General features: G+C 42.7%; 1 protein-coding gene across 1 annotated transcript; it reads left to right on the forward strand.

Moving 5' to 3' along the window:
* Positions 1-490: 490 nt before the first annotated feature.
* Positions 491-5,112, forward strand: LOC133924061 (ruvB-like protein 1). The gene is made up of 12 exons (XM_062369435.1): positions 491-693; positions 819-1,007; positions 1,641-1,772; positions 1,950-2,099; positions 2,403-2,558; positions 3,373-3,507; positions 3,633-3,698; positions 3,889-3,995; positions 4,097-4,196; positions 4,279-4,370; positions 4,636-4,705; positions 4,798-5,112. The coding sequence occupies exons 1-12, from the start codon at positions 613-615 to the stop codon at positions 4,885-4,887; spliced, it is 1,368 nt and encodes a 455-aa protein (XP_062225419.1). The 5' UTR covers positions 491-612; the 3' UTR covers positions 4,888-5,112.
* The last annotated feature ends 9,978 nt before the right edge of the window (positions 5,113-15,090 follow it).

A 15,090-nucleotide genomic window follows, 5' to 3' on the forward strand; every position in this document is an offset into this window, starting at 1 on the left:
TGCAAAAGAGACATAATGTATGGGAAAGACTGTTTATTTTATTCATCTATGTTTATAATAAGAGGTGTTGTTCCGTATATAATGGTAAAAAACTCTAAGAGGTAAAATTAATCTTTAAAAGATAAATATCTATTTTAAAAAACTAAATCTTCAAAGATAGAAAAGAACCTAAATTCTAGCGTAGAACTCTAGATTTAGGTAGTGTTTGGTTGGAGAGCGATGTGAGATGGGATGATTTCATTCATGTATTTAGGGATGGTCCGGAATCAGATATTTGTTTAGTGGGTAGGATGAAATGAGTTTATTTTGGATTTCAGACCCATCGTCAGCGGCCCGTTCAAAGTGAAATGGCTACGTTCAGTTTTTTTTAAACGAATCTATCCTAAATCTTTAAAAAATATTCCCTAATTTAAAAACATTAGATCTGAACTTCAACTAAACAACTAAAACCAATATAGATCCGCTCCTATCGGACTAACCAAAACACTACCTTACTAACGCACATCTCCCCAGCGGAAAGGTCCGAATTCCCTCCCCTCCGCTCTCAAATTTGTTGCGGCGGGAGAGAGGCTAGAGAGACAAAGCACGCAGAAAGCGGCGGCGGCGGCGACCATGAGGATCGAGGAGGTGCAATCGACGTCGAAGAAGCAGCGCATCGCCACCCACACCCATATCAAGGGCCTCGGTCTCGACGTAGCTGCCCTCACCCCTCCCGCTTCTCCGCTCCTCACGCAAGGGGGAGGTTTTTCTAGGGTTTTAGCTTCAGAGTTTTCGCGCAGATCCTCACTGCTTGGTTTGGGTTTTCTTTTCTCGAGCAGGCCAATGGGACGGCGATAGGGATGGCGTCGGGGTTCGTGGGGCAGGCGGCGGCTCGGGAGGCGGCCGGGCTGGTGGTCGACATGATCCGCCAGAAGAAGATGGCCGGCCGGGCGCTGCTCCTCGCGGGCCCGCCCGCCACGGGCAAGACGGCGCTTGCACTCGGCATCTCCCAGGAGCTTGGCAGCAAGGTCGGTGCATCCAATTGCTCCTTTCCCTCGTACAAATTAATAACTCCTTTTTTGTTCTTATTCTGGTGGTGAAGCTAGAGTTTGCTGTGGTGCTACTTTTTTTTAAATTTGTTGTGGGTGGTAATGTCTCGTACCCTAGATTATCATTGTAGTGAAGTTTGGATTGTGGGAATTTTGCGCATTTGTAAGAAAGAGGTCCAAATTTACCTACTAGTTTTGTGTACTGATTGATGTATTTCCGGTCTTTAGCTGCACAATTTGAATGAATCATCTTAAGTCTGACTGGACACTGGAAGGATTAGTGGAGGACAGTTCCTGATAATTGTAGGCCGTCTTTGATAACTTTTCTGTTTGTAAATTGGCTTGTTTTGTGAACAAGAAGCTCTGGATGTGCAAGGGCTCATCGGTCTACACAAATAAATTTGTCTAGTTAGTTCACAGGGAGCTTCAGGTATTTAGCATATATACTTGTTATTTCATTGTAGCTGCGCTGTTAGATTTCATATTCTACTAACTGAATTGTTGCTCTAAAGTAAAAGTTAACAACAACAAATGTTATGCTTATATAATCTATAGTAACATTTATGTTGTTCTCATCTAATGATTCCCTTGTCTTGCTATTCTATCATGCAGGTCCCTTTCTGTCCTATGGTAGGATCGGAAGTGTACTCCACAGAGGTCAAGAAAACTGAGGTGCTGATGGAAAATTTTCGTAGAGCTATAGGCTTGCGTATAAAGGAAAAAAAAGAGGTTTACGAAGGAGAGGTAAGCAATTAGTGTTTCCCTTTATTTTAATGTTCAAGTTTGAACAAATATACTAGGCTATACATCAATTATTGATTTTCTTTATTTTAGTGGCGTTTTTTTTAATTATCAGTTTGCTAACTGATGTTCCCATTTCTTGTTGCTGGCATATATTGACCAATGTTTCTCTGTTATTAGGTTACTGAGCTTTCCCCAGAAGAGGCAGAGAGTACGACAGGTGGATACGCGAAAAGCATTAGCCATGTAATCATAGGTCTAAAGACTGTAAAAGGGACTAAGCAACTGAGGTTAGATCCTTCAGTTTATGATGCTTTAATCAAGGAAAAGGTAACTGCCTGGTTCCCTACCTCTCTCCATCTGGTGCTAGACTTTTAAATTACATTTTTTTAATCGTCAATAACAGTGGGTGGGTGTCATTGTTTCTTTCTTAGAATAATGTGTTATGCACATTTTAACCTGCTATGAAATCTTTTTGATTATATTTGTTGGGGATGGTTTTTTGCTAACCCACTGTCAGATGTCCTGACATTGAGATATCATACCCAATGTTTACTTTCTGGGCCACTTGCGTCTATTCTGCTATCTGCATTTGTTGTTTTAGGTTACTCATCATCTGCATATGGGATGCAGGTGGCAGTGGGTGATGTTATATACATCGAAGGCAATAGCGGTGCAGTGAAAAGAGTAGGTAGGTGTGATGCTTTTGCTACAGAATATGATCTTGAAGCTGAAGAGTACGTTCCAATTCCCAAAGGGGATGTCTGTAAGAAAAAGGAAATAGTGCAGGTACCAGTCTGATGCTACTTTAACCTTACATTTTCATTTACTTTGGTGCAACGGACTTTTCACATTCTACTTCATAAGTTAATGGTCTCATAATTGAAACAAAATTAAAACAAAATTACTTCCTACGTTAAAACAAAATATTTCAGGCATTGGTACGGTCTCCGCTCTCCAAGATGCAAACCTTAACCACTAGTTTCTGTTGCAATATTTTGGTCAAAAGCTACGAGAATATAGTACTACAAAGATAAGTTTTCTATGATGATCTACAGATATTATTTTGGGGATGGCTATGGTACAGACAATTTTTTTGCTAAAAAATCTCTACTTTTTCCTGAAAAATTCATCCTTATTCATACTTTTTTTTTCATGTGAAACTGCATTACTGGTCAATAAATCAGCCAGTTGGGAGGGAGATTGATTTTGACTATCATATGAGATGGGCGCGCCAGATTGCCAGAGCAACAAATATGGAAGTGCCATAAACCACTAATAAAGATTGTTCCTTCCTTGATATGATAATATATACATAAATAAAGTCCATGAACAGATAATTATGACTATACGAGCTCATGACCATCAAGCCCAAGTCCTTTCAACAAGAATCCCCTTTAGTTGATTTAGTTGGTTCCATAATTGCTACTGCTAAATTAAAAAAAAAACAGTTGAATGTAACTGGAAATTACCAGAACATTTATAATCTCACAGACCATAGACCATAAGAACGGCATTCCTATTTGCATCTTCACATGCAGGCTTCCTGTATTCTTGTGCTCATGTTCTGAAGAGGAAATAACCTTTTCTTCATTTTATGCAGGACGTCACACTTCATGACCTTGATGCAGCAAATGCTCAGCCACAAGGAGGCCAAGATATTTTGTCCCTTATGGGCCAGATGATGAAGCCACGGAAGACTGAAATCACTGAGAAGCTACGCCAAGAAATTAATAAGGTTCTCAATTCTCAAATTTTTTGCCTGACAACATTTAACTATTTTTAACTATTTTCTAAAAATGTATAAAATTTAGTTAAGCATATTGGAATTTGCACCTGATTTTCTTAATTGTATGGTGACAGGTGGTCAACAGGTATATTGATGAGGGAGTTGCGGAGCTTGTACCTGGTGTTTTGTTTATTGATGAGGTATCATTTCATTTTACCCTTGTGATTGAAAATCCACTTGTCTCACATGTTAAGAAAAAAATAGGGAGAGCTTTAATTTTGTTGACCATTGAAGATTTCCCCCCCTCCTTGTGGAGCAATACCACATTGTTTACCTTGATCATACCTTATGGTTATTCGAAATTAACCAATAAAATAACATTATTTTCAGGTTCACATGTTGGACATTGAATGTTTTTCTTATCTTAATCGTGCACTGGAGAGCCCATTATCACCGATTGTGATACTTGCTACGAATAGGGGAATATGTAATGTAAGGTAAGCAATGTGCTTTGCCGGTTTAAGTACTCTGCACTTGTCTGTTACTTTGGACCTTAGACATTTAAATATTTAATTAACCTTATAATGTTTGTATCCAGAGGAACTGATATGACAAGTCCACATGGTATGCCAGTTGACCTTCTAGATAGGTTGGTGATTATACGGACAGAAACATATGGTCCTACCGAGATGATCCAGGTTCTTATTTTTGGTTGAATATATACTAGACTTGCCTATCTAGAAATTGCATTTGATGTTTGTTCATTATTGACCTTTGCAGATACTAGCTATCCGAGCGCAAGTGGAAGAGATTGACATTGACGAAGAAAGTCTTGCTTTTCTAGGAGAGATCGGACAGCAGGCATCTTTGAGGTATGATTCTTATAATGTTTTTTGGTATTATCCACGCGCCATGTTTTGAATGTTCCAAATGCACAATGGAAGAGTTACTTAGCTGGTTTTAAATATGATCTCAAAGAATTATTTGAGTCTTCAGAAATTAGGCCTGTTTTTCTCACTTATCTGATCTATTATGTGTATGCTTTCCATTGCTCAATAAGAATTGATCTTACTGTAGTGTTTGTGATTGCCAAGCTAGTAAAAGATGATGGTAATAGATCTTACAATCTCTTTGCAGACATGCTATTCAGCTGCTATCACCTGCCAGTGTGGTTGCGAAGACCAATGGGAGAGAAAAGATCTGCAAGGTATATCTGCTGAATTTCATCAGGATACTGTCTCTTCTTAGCTTATTCTTGTTCTTGCATGCTTGTATCACTGAATCTATGACCTCTATCAGGCTGATCTCGAGGAAGTCAGCGGGCTCTATTTGGATGCTAAATCCTCGGCCCGACTGCTCCAGGAGCAACAAGAAAAATACATCACCTAGATTGCTACTGTTGTACAAGTCTCCAAGAAAACTAAGTTGTCGGCTCATAGTCTTTCCCGGTATGGTTCACAGGTCCAGAGCATTCTCCGAGGGTACATTTGGGGAGATGATTTCTGTAGTGGCCACTTTGGGTATCCATTAGTTTCCAGAAAACCTCGATACGGGTGTATTATTTTCACATCACTGTTCGTTGATTATGTTTGCAAAAATTATCTTTTATTGTTACCGTTGCTGGTTAATGTCCAAATTCAGCGTGCCCTTGGACGAGCAATTTACCCTCTTCGGCCACGAAAGAATGCCTTTCGGCCATGGATACGGCTCTATAAGCATTCCATTGCCAGGACAAATAGTATCAGAAAGATCTATTATTATTATATATACAGAGCTAACAGATTCTCCGGATCCCCGAGTAGCCACATGTCAAGTGAGCCAAGCTCATGACATTTCCAGATAACAATAAAGAAAATGAAACGCATATTTCTAAAAATATGTGCAATTATGGCAATAATTATTATATATACAGAGCCAACAGATTCTCCGGATCCCCGAGTAGCCACATGTCAAGTGAGCCAAGCTCATGACATTTCCAGATAACAATAAAGAAAATGAAACGCATATTTCTAAAAATATGTGCAATTATGGCAATAATGACAGACACATCCTCCACTCAGGAATATTTGAAGTTGAACAAGTTACGGTCTTTAAGTGTAGCTTTGACTACTATTTCTATTTGAATATACTTATAAAAAAAAAACAAATTACTCACTGAATTATTCCTAGTGTTGGAATAACCATTCGAACTTTAAAATCGTTTATTTAACCACCAAACTTTAAATACTCGATCATATAATCCTCTAGAGTTGCTTTTTTTGGCAGTTTCACTGAGGTGACCGTGTTTTCACTGACGTGGCAGTCCAAGATGTTATTTTCACTTATATTACAATGCACACATGGTACGCAGATTCACATTAATAGTAAGCAAACAACTCCTTTTGCAATTTATGAATTTTTTGGAAAAAACTAAACCTCAATTTTTTCTACTTAGATCCACATATAGAGATGAAAGTGGGGCTAGACCCACGTTGACCCGGTCTAAATTGTTGACCTGGTCAAAATGGGATGAGAGAGGAAGGGGAATGGTGGCGACCGGCTGTAGAGCGCTCGCTGGCGACGAGCTGGGCTGCGGCTTGGCTAGAGGATGTCACCACGACCTTCAGCGAGTGATGAGGAATCCGTTTAGAGTGGAGGTGGCGGCATGAAGTGGAGAAGCTAGCTTGACAGCGGCCATGGTGATCGACAGAGTTGGGCCAACGACGGTGGCGCGCTACGGCAAGGAGGCGAGAAAGGGAAGGAGCGTCGGAGCTTCACCTCAGCTTGGGCGAGCTTGTGTTAGGGTCGACTTGGACAAGGGACGGTCGGAGTAGGGCGGTTGACAGAGGGGGTGGTGTTAGGTGGAGGGTTGCCAGCCGTGAGGAAGAAGGCGGTCGCACTGGTGGGCTTCAGTTGTTGATGAAGCTCGTGAGGGTGGTGGACGAGCTCACGATAGCCTGCTCTTTTGGATCCCGATGGAGGAAAGGTGAGGGAGCCACTGAGAGTTGGTCAGCGGTGTGTCGGCAACGTGAAGCTGCTCTGCTTTGTGCTTTCGGTGGAGCTCGACTAAAGAGAGAGCGCAAGAGAGAGTAGGGAGGAAAGTAATGAGGGAGAGGGCCGCTGGGTGAGAGGATAAGGCCGGAGGGGATAGCTAAGTTAAGAGATAATTGAGCATGAAGAGGGGTGAAGCGGAGCTTGACAGCGGTGAGGTGGAGGCTGGCAACTAGCAAATGGCAAGAGAGATGACGTGTAGTCATGTGGCAAAAACAGGTGATGTGGTATCTATGTCATCAAAATCAATGTTTTAAACTACTCCAGGGGTTATGTAATCCGATATTTGAAGTTTCAGGGATGAAGGAGGTTTAAATAAACAATTTTAAAGTTGAATAGTTATTCAAACACTAGAAATACTTTAGAGGAGTAATTTGAACTTTTTTCTTTATAAAATACAATAAAGTTGTGATGATATGGTACTACTTTATAAGACAAATCTATTTATATGAATTTTATGTTTTGAGTCTCTTTTTTTTGAAAAATATTAATAGTCAAAGTTTCAAAAGTTTATCCGGAGTGTTGCCAAAACGTCGGAGGATACAATGCTCGCTAAACTGATAATTAACATATGCTGTGCAGGGAAATAATCTCTAATCAAAGTTTTTCACACAAGTTATCTTTTTGACAAAAATGATAGGAGCACCGCCCTTCGTTAAGAACGGAAGCAAGAATATATGAGGTCCTAAACAGGTTACAATTATGTCACGTGAAAAGAAACCTACTGATAATTCATAATAAAAAAAAACTTGCATCCTCATGATGAGCCTCGCTTGCCCCTGGAATGACAAAACCGACATAATATGTTTGGTTTCTTTGTTCATCCCTATCCACAAGTTTTGTTTGGCAAAATTAGATAATGCAAACCTTGCTAGGCAAATCATTGCTTGTCTTATTTAAATTTAAACCAAATAAAAGAACTAAACATGTTTCTTTGTTCTCTAACCTTGCTAGATAAAGATGGACAAAAGAACCGAACATACTTTAAATGTCCTATTCTTTCAAGATACAAAAGTCGATACACACATCATACTCACACACGCATGTTACACAAGCTATCCAATTGGCAGCTGCTTTGAGTGCATTGGGGACAGGGGTGGCTCGAGCGGCACCCAAGCCCTAGCGCCGCCTCCCGCCTTAAACCTCTCCTCCTGCCTCGCCGGTCTCGAGCGCTCCACTGGAAGCCCGCATGGGCGCAAGGACAGTGGCAGCGGGGCTTCCTCCCCCCTGCGGTTCGCCTCATCGGATACCGACGCCTCACACGCCGACGATGGGATTCGGGTGCTGATGGTCTGGTTCTGCCCAGGGGCGGCCGTATCCGATGCTCCGTGGGCAGGATCCACGCAGGAGCGACGATGCAAAGTGTGTAGAGGCAAGACGCTGAGCGCACAGTGGTGATGGCTCAGCGCGGCATGGAGGCACGCAGAGGAGTAGCGTGGAGGCACGGCGCAACAACACAATGCGCGACATGGTGCATGTGGTGGTGTTGCGATGTGAAGGGGTGACAGGCCGGTGCCGCAATCTAGGTGGAGGCTCGGAACGATGCTTCGAGGTCGTGCTCCGCAGGTGCTAAGTGATGCGTGGTCGGCAACGAGGAAGAGGATCGGGGCAACACAGGCATGCGCCGCGCCTAGGAGATGTCATGGCCAATGATGAGGATGAGGCCTGGAGCGGCGTGGTGGTGCGCCGTGCTTGAGCGGTGCTACAGCTAGCAGGGAGGATGCGACCCGGGGCGCGCGGGTCTGCTCTCCTGGGGGTGCCATGGTCGGCGGCGATGAAAAGGCCTAGGGTGTCGTAGGTGCGTGCCGGTGCAACGACTAGCGACGAGGACGGAGCGACGTGGTGCTGTGTCACGCCTAGGTGGTTGCCTGTGGTGTGGGCATGAGGAGGATTGTGGTGCCGTAAGCCAGTTAGGGGTGTGGTGGTGCGATGCTGAGGTTCTAGGGTGTTAGGTTGCCGTTGTTCGTGGCATCCAAGTGACTGTGTGTGTGGTGCGTATAGTGACTGCGTGTGTGGTGCGTATGAGGAACGATGATGTCCTAAGAGGAGAGGGGTAAATTAAGACACTTAAAAACTTATGGCTTCAAAAACTTCACAAGATAAACTCATCTTAATTTCTATCCAAATGTGCTCTAAGTTTATCTAGTATGTTGTTACATCCCAAATTCCATAATCGTGTGATTAAGCTTAATCGTGCATCATTAGCGTCATAATTATTTTTGAGGTAAATTATTTTGGCGCACTAGAGCACTTTGTTTGAAATCAATTGGATGAGAGAAAGAAATTCAAGAGAGAAAAGAATTAAAGTCGTAGTTAAAACGGACCTCTTTCTCTCTAACATGTAGGACCCACCCGGCCCCACACCTCCTCCACTCCAAAGGGGCAGCCCCCACCTGCCCACTCTCTCTCCTCCTCACTCTCCCTCACGTCCCCACTTGAGCTCCCTCTCCCTCTCACTCCCCTCTCAAGCCCGCTCTCCATTTCTTTCAAAATCCGAGCTCAAGTGAAGGATTGGAGGTATGCATGCGGTACCATTGCATTCTAGAGCTCATAAGCTACTCATCCAACCAATTTATTTTCATTTTCTCGAAAGATTCGAGCCGAATTTAATGTCTTTTGGTGTTCTTGGTTGAAGCACAAGGAACACCGGAGTTCTTCAATTTCCCTCTATTTCCTCCACTTCCCGACAGTCACCTAACTCCACAAGCATCTTGAGTAAGTCTCTTAGGCTCCCCATGGCAAGAATTCATGATTTGGTTAATCGATTTCGAGTTTTAGCAAAGTTCATGAGTTTTTGAGGTTTTGGACCAAAATGAGGATTTAGATGAGATTTGAGTTAGGAATCGAGTTGCTAGGTTGATGAGTGAATTCTAGACTCCATAAACCATCTCAAACATGTTTCTCTTTAGTTGGAAAAGATCGCAATTCGATTTGGCAAATTTTCCTCAAAATCAGAGAAGTTCTGGGCAGTGCGGAGTATCCACACTTTCTAGGAAAATGGCAATTTGAATTGTATTCAAGATTTTCTTAGGGTTAAGCTACAAAGTTAGTCTAGAACCCTTGGTATGGTATATGCGCAGGAGTATGTAGCATAGATTCAAGTTTGGAGTTAAATCGATCGACGAATTGTCAAAAACAAATTTTTAGCACAGGTCCGGAGTGTCCGGACAGAAGTCTGGAGGGTTCACATATGTCCGGAGTATCTGGAGAATTCTCCGGATAGTCAAGAATTTGCCTGAGTTGCGCGATGTCCGGATGTTCCGCATATGTCCAGAGGTTCCGGAGAATTCTTTGAAGGTTCCGCACTTTTGGCAACTTTTTAAATTGGTTTGAGTCCCAATTTTGTTCTAGCTCGCATGTTTGCACTTTTAACATGTTTTGCGCATCTTATGGTATGCATTGTTGCATTTCATCCATACTCATGGTATTGCACGCGTTATTCTTTTTAGAGAACGCCGAACCGACGATCCCGGCGAGCGAGGGTGATTCGGAGGTTCCCCACCTTTGTGAGCTAGTGCATCAAGGCAAGCAACTAACATATTTCACCCATGTCAAATTTGGAAGTCTCAATTGATGAGTATGCTTATGTATGTATGCATGTGTTGGGTACCCTTGGGTAGAACCTATGTCGATTGCATCTTTCTACCTTGGTTAATTGTTCAAGTAATTTCCTTGTAGCGTAGAGATGGTGTTATGTCTAGGTACGAGTACGATATACATGCTTAGCAAATGCTTAGGTCTTTTGGTAGAAGTCGAACGACGGTGTTTTCCGATGTTCGTGAGTATAGGGTTTACTATTGATTACACATACATACTGATGGTGAGATGGTTGGTGAGTAGTGAGTATGAGACGAGATGTGGGTGGTGTTAGGGGTGTCGTCTGCCTCAGTGGAAAGTCCAGGGGGCAGGTTGGGAGAGGAAACCCGAGCACCATAGACCGCTTGCATCGTTTAAGGCCGATCGTTGGGGTTGTTGGCTTTAGCACTTACCTTACTCACCACATGCCGATCTAATGGTAAGGCGGGCCGAATACCTTCGCAGCTATGGCTTTGTGGGCGTGAAATCGACGGTGTGAGCGGGCGGGCTTGTAAGCCGTACTAGTTTGCTCCGGGAGTAGTTCTAGTATCGCCGCGTTGAGCGATGCATGCCCCACACGGTTGGGGCTGGTTGGGAAAGGTTATCACGAGTACCCCCTTATGTGCACTTTGGCCGGTGGCACGAGCCGAATGGTCCTCGTGTCGTGTGAGTCCAGGAGTATCCCGCTGCAGGGTGTATAAACAGTTTGAACTGCCGCACTCTCGGTCATGAGCATGCTATTGTTTCATCTGCACCCGGTTGTAAAGTTCTCGTTGTGGTTTGTGGATGATGGCATGAGGTTGATGGTTAGGCATGTGATTATGGTCTGTGTATGGTGGTTAGTAGTTGTTGGTTCGAGTTGGCACTTGTTCATATTGATATACTTGTTGTTACATTTACATATGCTCAAGTTGTTGGTTATGGCAGGGTAGTTTCATATAAGTTGGTTAAGTTAGTTGCTCACACCTATGTCTAGGATGCTTACCTCTTAATTAACTTAACCATGTTTAAGTCTTGTTACCAGCGTAAATGCATGATCCTTGGAGTCGGGAATATGTATACCCATATTGTGTAAGACTTGCGAGTACCTTCGTACTCAGGGTGCTGCACTTAAGTTGATCCAGGTTCACAAGTCGGCGAGGAAGAGGCGGCGTTTGGCTACTTTGTGCCTGCCGATCAGGGTGGCGGGCAGGAGTAGCACACTCTACTCCAAACTCAGTGTTTTGGTATGGAGCCTAAGGGCATGTGGCTCTATATCCTTTTGTTGTATAGTTTTCTTTCACTGCGTAGTGGTTGTTTCCTTTTGATGTAAATTGTGAAAACAACTGCATGTTTAAAGACTTGTAATATAATATTTAATTGCTCATTCTTTCTTAAGTTTTGTTGTGATGCTATATGTTGGTAAGGCATGTGTTCCGATCCTGGGCACAAAACACGTGCCCGGACTGTCGGAGCGGTATTCTGATTAATCGTTGAAGTCATGATTAAGTAAATGATCGACTTAATGATTAATTAGAATACTGTTTGGACGGTTCCTCACATGTGTCTACTCTGAAGGTGATATACCCCAGAGACAATCATAAAGATGATTATATCACATGTCTACTCTGAAGCTTTTGCATTGATCGGTAAGTATGTGACTTGTTCATGAAACTCTTTGTTTATATCATGATGTTATTCTTAGTCGATACCTGGTTATATATCATTGTGATGATACATAAGACCAGCATATATATTGATTGATGATCATGTTTTATGGATCATATGTATAGAGATACCAAGTCAATAATATTGACATTTATGTTAGAGAACATGATGTTGGATAGAACCACCTTGAGATACTGCTGAGATTGTTATTTATGATGTGCCATCAATTGTTATCTCAAATGGTATACCTGCAGGATCCTTAGACCTGAGATCGTCATTGATTCCTAGAATGTATAGTAGCATACTTTGAGGCTGTCAAACGCTATTCTGTAACTGGGTAATCATAAAGATAGTTTTCAGGCTTGTCATGAAACATGTCGTGGGGTATGAGCGATCAAGATGGAATTTCCCCTCCTTGATAACAGGAGAGATATCTCTGGGCCCCTCGAGGTACTTGGATCGAGAAAGTGTATGGCCATGCCAATATGATTAAAGAGTTAGTTATGATGAATCCACTACTTGATCGAGTGAATGGTTGAGCTATCACAAGGGTGGCACGTATCTCGCCTTGAGCTTGACCGGTATCGTGAGGCGAAGGGACCGGTGCATGCGTATATCAAGGTTTGGCCGATATGATCTTTTGTGTATACTCGGGAGTCAACATGTTCTACTAGGGACCGCTATTGATTTCGGTTTAGAAATAGTTTCCGAGTCATAGTCGTTTGTACATGAACCTAACGGGTTACACACTTAAAGGGTTGGAACAAAACATGCGAATTGGATTCGTATATGGTTTTTGATTGGATTGTGATCCATGAGAAGTTAGAGTCATAAAGGGCTTCTAATGTGGGAGCCTATTGACGAGCTCTATATAAGGAGAGGCGTGGGTAGGGCATGCTATGGTTGAGCCACTCCGAAACCCTAGCCACGACCTTCTACACAATCTCCCAAAACCCTAGCCATGCTTACGATGCTAACACATCGGCACTTGGTGTTTCTGTCCAATACATGTGGATACCATAGAGGCACTGTTGCTATTGCTGCGCTGATCTTCTCGGTGAGTTGATCGCGACGTGTTCGGGACTGCTTGCTGGCGTGATGAACTGGTCGACGTACCTGCTCGTCTGATCGCGGAGCACAACGCGACTACTCGGATCTGGTTGCACGGCACAACACGACCACTCAAAACTGGTCGAGGATGCGACAAATCTGATCGGGAGCTAGTCGAGGAATTGTTTGAGGAGCACGACCACCTACTCGGAGTTGGTCCGGGAGCGTGACCACATGCGCGGGGCTGGTCGCAGATCTGATCGAGAAGCTGCTCGAGGAGTTTGACGTGCACGACGTTGTATTGGTCTACTCCAACTCTTCTTCCACTGCACTGCGCGTCGAGTGGTAATGATCTATGATCTCCTTCTAGCATGGTTTCTTGGGTGAAAACGGTAAAAAAAAATTATTTTAGACTAGCGTAGCCTGCCAATTACCCAACATACTCTACCGCTCAGGAGGATTGCAACCTACTCTAGTAAGGTAAATTGCAAGTATGTAAATATGAAAACGTAAATAGTAGAGAAACAAACTCGGCACAAGGGATTTTTATTCCGTGGTATCGGTGACACACAAGTCACCCCTAGTCCATGTTGGAGCTCCATAAAGGATATGCTCTTGGTCGCCAAAACTTTTCCGATCACGACTCTTGATATATTAAGTCATTAAGGTAAGGCCTCAAGCACGATGAGCCACTAAGGTGAGGTCTCACCACTAACCTCTTTTGCGGACACTTGTGCGTTGTCTTAACTTTAGAGCTTTAGTCAAAGACAAGGGCCTCCGCGTCCCCGCACAATCTTCTTACCACTGCTCCACACCAAATCAGAGGGTTAACAAGTTACTGGCGAGTCACCAAGACTCCAAGACACTAGCCTATCTCTCGTTACACGGTTGTATCACTTCTTGATCCACTCTCTAGGTTGCATCACCTAGCAACACTTATCTTTATACCTATAAGCACTAATCACTCTATAATCTTATGCTTAATTGCCTTGGACGAATACTTTAAGTACTTTGATGGCTTGAATGTCTTCTTAGATGTGTATGAGATTCTCTGGACTCCAACATCTTCAAATGACTGAGTGAGTGGGTATTTATAGCCTCAAACCCTCCAACTAGCAGTTGCTCCAATGAATCAACTTTACTGTGAACATCGAATGATCTGGTAAAAATAGTAGTACAAGCATCGGACCATCTGGTGTACATCAATGGATATTAGCTATTGGCACTCCACTTAGATACATTCTGAACACCGGATTATCTGATGTATCCTTTACTTTTATCACTGGACTATCCAGTATGTTGTCTTACTCCAAGCCGAGCCACTCTTTCTCTGTGCAATTAGACCGGTGTGTAAACCCTCTACAATCCAATTTCTCGATTCAATAGAACCCCAAAGAGGTGCATATGGTACCCAAATAAGGATAGGATAGATATGTCAAAAGCAGGTCTGATTACACCTATTCATGGATGGATATGCACACCTACAGTTCATTAATGGAAATTCACTTTTCTTTCTTTTTGTTTGTTGTGAGCAAAAATAAGCAACCTCGGAGGAATCTGTTTCGCCGGTCCAGTGACTTGGCATAAAAAGGCGAGTTGGCTTCTCCTCCATGTGGTGCACTCTTGCTTCTTCATACCCATGATCATCGGACCTTCTGGTATGTTGACCTTCATCTGCTTTGATATTTTCCTAGAAAATACTCCGGTGTGTTGACTTCTTCATCACCGAACCATCCAGTCTGTTGAAATATTTTCTTCCCTTATTTGCATAGTTTCTATTAAATGCTCCGATGTGGACATCTGGTGTGTAGTACTCTGATCACTGAACCATTCGGTAAGGTCTTTATTTTCCTCTTCTAATTGAAAACACTCCAGTGTGTATAGCCTTTCGAGCATCGGATCATCTGGTGAATATAACACACGCGGTAGGAATACTCTGGTGTGTACAAAGTTTTGAGCACTGGACCATCCGGTGAAGTCATTTTTCCTAGAACTTGTTCAATTTGGTCCAAACTTTGTCCCGGTTTCGGTGGCTTCTTCATGTATTGCATCCATGAGACCTACTAACATATATTCTTGACAAACATGTTAGTCTCAATGACTATGTTGTCATTAATCACCAAAATCACAATAATAACCTAATAGGAATATTTTCGCTACAATCTCCTCCTTTTTAGTGATTGATGACAACACAACTAAAACAAAAGGCAAATAATATCAATTAAGAAAAAATATATAATTTCAAAAGTTCACATGACCATACCTATTTTCTTGGATGCATGGTAAAAA

Source organism: Phragmites australis, chromosome 1 (genome assembly GCF_958298935.1).
Source record: "Phragmites australis chromosome 1, lpPhrAust1.1, whole genome shotgun sequence".
Classification (NCBI taxonomy): Eukaryota; Viridiplantae; Streptophyta; class Magnoliopsida; order Poales; family Poaceae; genus Phragmites; species Phragmites australis.

What these genes read in the sequence shown, in the direction of transcription:
- LOC133924061 (XM_062369435.1), top strand. Translation starts at nt 613, where the DNA reads ATGAGGATCGAGGAGGTGCAATCGACGTCGAAGAAGCAGCGCATCGCC. An exon ending in TCAAGGGCCTCGGTCTCGAC is followed by an intron (nt 694 to 818) that starts GTAGCTGCCCTC and finishes TTTCTCGAGCAG; the next exon opens with GCCAATGGGACGGCGATAGG. An exon ending in AGGGGAATATGTAATGTAAG is followed by an intron (nt 3,996 to 4,096) that starts GTAAGCAATGTG and finishes GTTTGTATCCAG; the next exon opens with AGGAACTGATATGACAAGTC.